Source organism: Malus domestica, chromosome 15 (genome assembly GCF_042453785.1).
Source record: "Malus domestica chromosome 15, GDT2T_hap1".
In the NCBI taxonomy this organism is placed as follows: Eukaryota; Viridiplantae; Streptophyta; class Magnoliopsida; order Rosales; family Rosaceae; genus Malus; species Malus domestica.
In genome coordinates, this window is record NC_091675.1 from 33,796,051 (window position 1) to 33,798,457 (window position 2,407).

The following is a 2,407-nucleotide window of genomic DNA, read 5'->3' on the forward strand; positions in this document are numbered from 1 at the left end:
TTATTTAATAAACTAATAATTAAAAAAAATTAGTTAATTAAATGATGATTGTGGATACAATGAGTATTTCTTATTCATTTCCTTGAGTTTTGTAAATTTTTCAATTAATGTGGCTGCCATATCAGATGACACCTAAGTCACCTAATATGATATAGAAATGTGATATAAAAATATGATATAAATAACATTACTTTCTTTTCCTTTTCCTTTTGGGGGAGAGAGAGACTCAGAGAGCACCAAATAAAAACAAGTCTTCTCCTTCACTGCTGCTCCAATTCGCATCACCATTAACCCATCTCTCTCTCTCTCTCTCTCTCTCTCTCTAACATTGATTCCCTTGTTCTTGTCCTCCATGTTTTCTAGAAAGCAAAGTCCTCCGAGTCCTCCATGGACTGATGACGAGAAAGAGAAACACTACTATTACTCCAAAAACAAAGACACCCACTTTAACAATCCCCACCTCCGATTTGGTGCCTTGGTTTTTGTCTCTCTCTCTTTGGCTTCTTGTCCTCCCCTCCCAAAACCACACCCATTGTTGAGGTTGAGGTTGTTCTTGTCCAAAAATCACAGCAGCCACAAAATGTCCACCACCACCTCATCCGCACAACCCAAAATCCCTACGACATCAATACTAATACTACTGGTTCCGCCGACACCACCACCACCTCAAAATCCCCATTCAAAGTTCCTACGTGCGACCCAAGCCTGTCCGTCTACGTACACCCTTTGCCGGCCAAGTTCAACCTTGGATTGCTAGACCATTGTCACGCTCTAAACGTGTATACCAACATGTGTCCCCATGTGGCGAACCGCGGCCTTGGCCAGCCGCATCCCAAATTAGGCTCCGCCGCCTCGTGGTTCGCCACCCATCAGTTCATTGCCGAGATGATCTTCCACGCACGAGTGGAAAACCACCCCTGCCGCACTCTTGATCCAACACGTGCCGCTCTCTTCTACGTCCCTTTCTACGGCGGCGTCCACGCCTCCAGCAAGTTCAAGGAAGCCAACCTCACCGCTCGCGACGAGCTCGCCGTTGACTTGGTCGACTACGTTCAGTCCCAGCCTTGGTAGAAGGAGCACAACGGTAGGGACCACTTTATCGCCCTGGGGAGGACCGCGTGGGATTTCATGAGGGTCACCGATGGTCCTGATTTCGGAGCCAACTCCCTCCTCAACCTACCAGCCGTTAAAAACATGTCGGTGCTGACCGTGGAGAGGCATCCTTGGCAAGGGTCAAACCAACACGGCTTGCCCTACCCTTCCTATTTCCACCCGTCCACTTGGCAGGAGATGGTGGCGTGGCAGAACAGAGTGAGGGGAATGGACCGACCCCACTTGTTTTCTTTCATCGGTGGGCCCAGAAAGGGGTTAGAAAAAGTGGCCGTCCGGGACGAGTTCATTAGGCAATGCGGTGAGTCGACCCGCTGCATGCTTTTAAAATGTGGGTCTGGGGCCGGCAAGTGCCACGAGCCCAGCGAGGTGCTAAAGGTGATGTCCGAGTCGCAGTTCTGCTTACAAGCGCCCGGTGACTCGTTCACCCGGCGGTCGACGTTTGACTCGGTGCTTGCCGGCTGCATACCGGTTTTCTCGTCGCCGCACACGGCGTACACTCAGTACAAGTGGTTTTTACCTGGTGACGTGAGCACGTACTCGGTTTACATTGACGAGAAGAGCGACGCGAGTAAAAGGATCGAAGAGGAGCTGCTGAAGTTTCCGAACGAAAAAGTGACGGCGATGCGGGAAATGCTCATAGAATTGATCCCAAGTCTGACTTACGCGCATCCGAATGCGACTAATCTTGGGTTTGGGGACGCCGTGGACGTTGCACTTGCATCGTTGGCCAAGCACATCCAGAAAATATACGATAAATAAATAAATTGATTGATTAATTAGATATTGGATGATGAGAGAGGTGGATTTTATGTGTATTACCATTGAGAGAAAACTATCAGCTACGTAGTAGAAAAAAGTGGCATGTTATGTTGACTGATGAAATTAATGCTTTCTTGTGGCATGTTATATTGACTGATGAAAGTTATGTACAATTACATATTACATATTTTTTTTTACATATTTAATATTTACATATCTTTCACTAAAAAAAAAAACATATTTGTATTTGTTAGAAATATAATTAGAATCCAAATGTTGTCTGTGCAGCTGAATTATTTGGAGATGCTCAAATATCATGTGAAATAATGCATTGATTACCATTTCGTTTCGTGCTGCTATAGAAAATTCTGACTTTCTGGACATTGTTGAACAATGATTTGAGTTTTCTTAAGACCAAGGCCACCCCAATGGGGTAGGTCGGCTCACAGCACCAAAATGGGCCAGGCACCCTCCCAAAGTCCTCTAGCCCAGCATAATAGGCTGGCACCCAGCCCAAGCCGTCTCCTAATCCGGC

General features: G+C 46.6%; 1 protein-coding gene across 1 annotated transcript; it reads left to right on the top strand.

The window, feature by feature from the left end:
• The first annotated feature begins 200 nt into the window (after nt 1-200).
• On the top strand, nt 201-2,014 carry LOC114821376 (probable xyloglucan galactosyltransferase GT17). Its single transcript, XM_070814641.1, has one exon. The coding sequence runs from the start codon at nt 1,129-1,131 to the stop codon at nt 1,870-1,872; it is 744 nt and encodes a 247-aa protein (XP_070670742.1). The 5' UTR covers nt 201-1,128; the 3' UTR covers nt 1,873-2,014.
• The last annotated feature ends 393 nt before the right edge of the window (nt 2,015-2,407 follow it).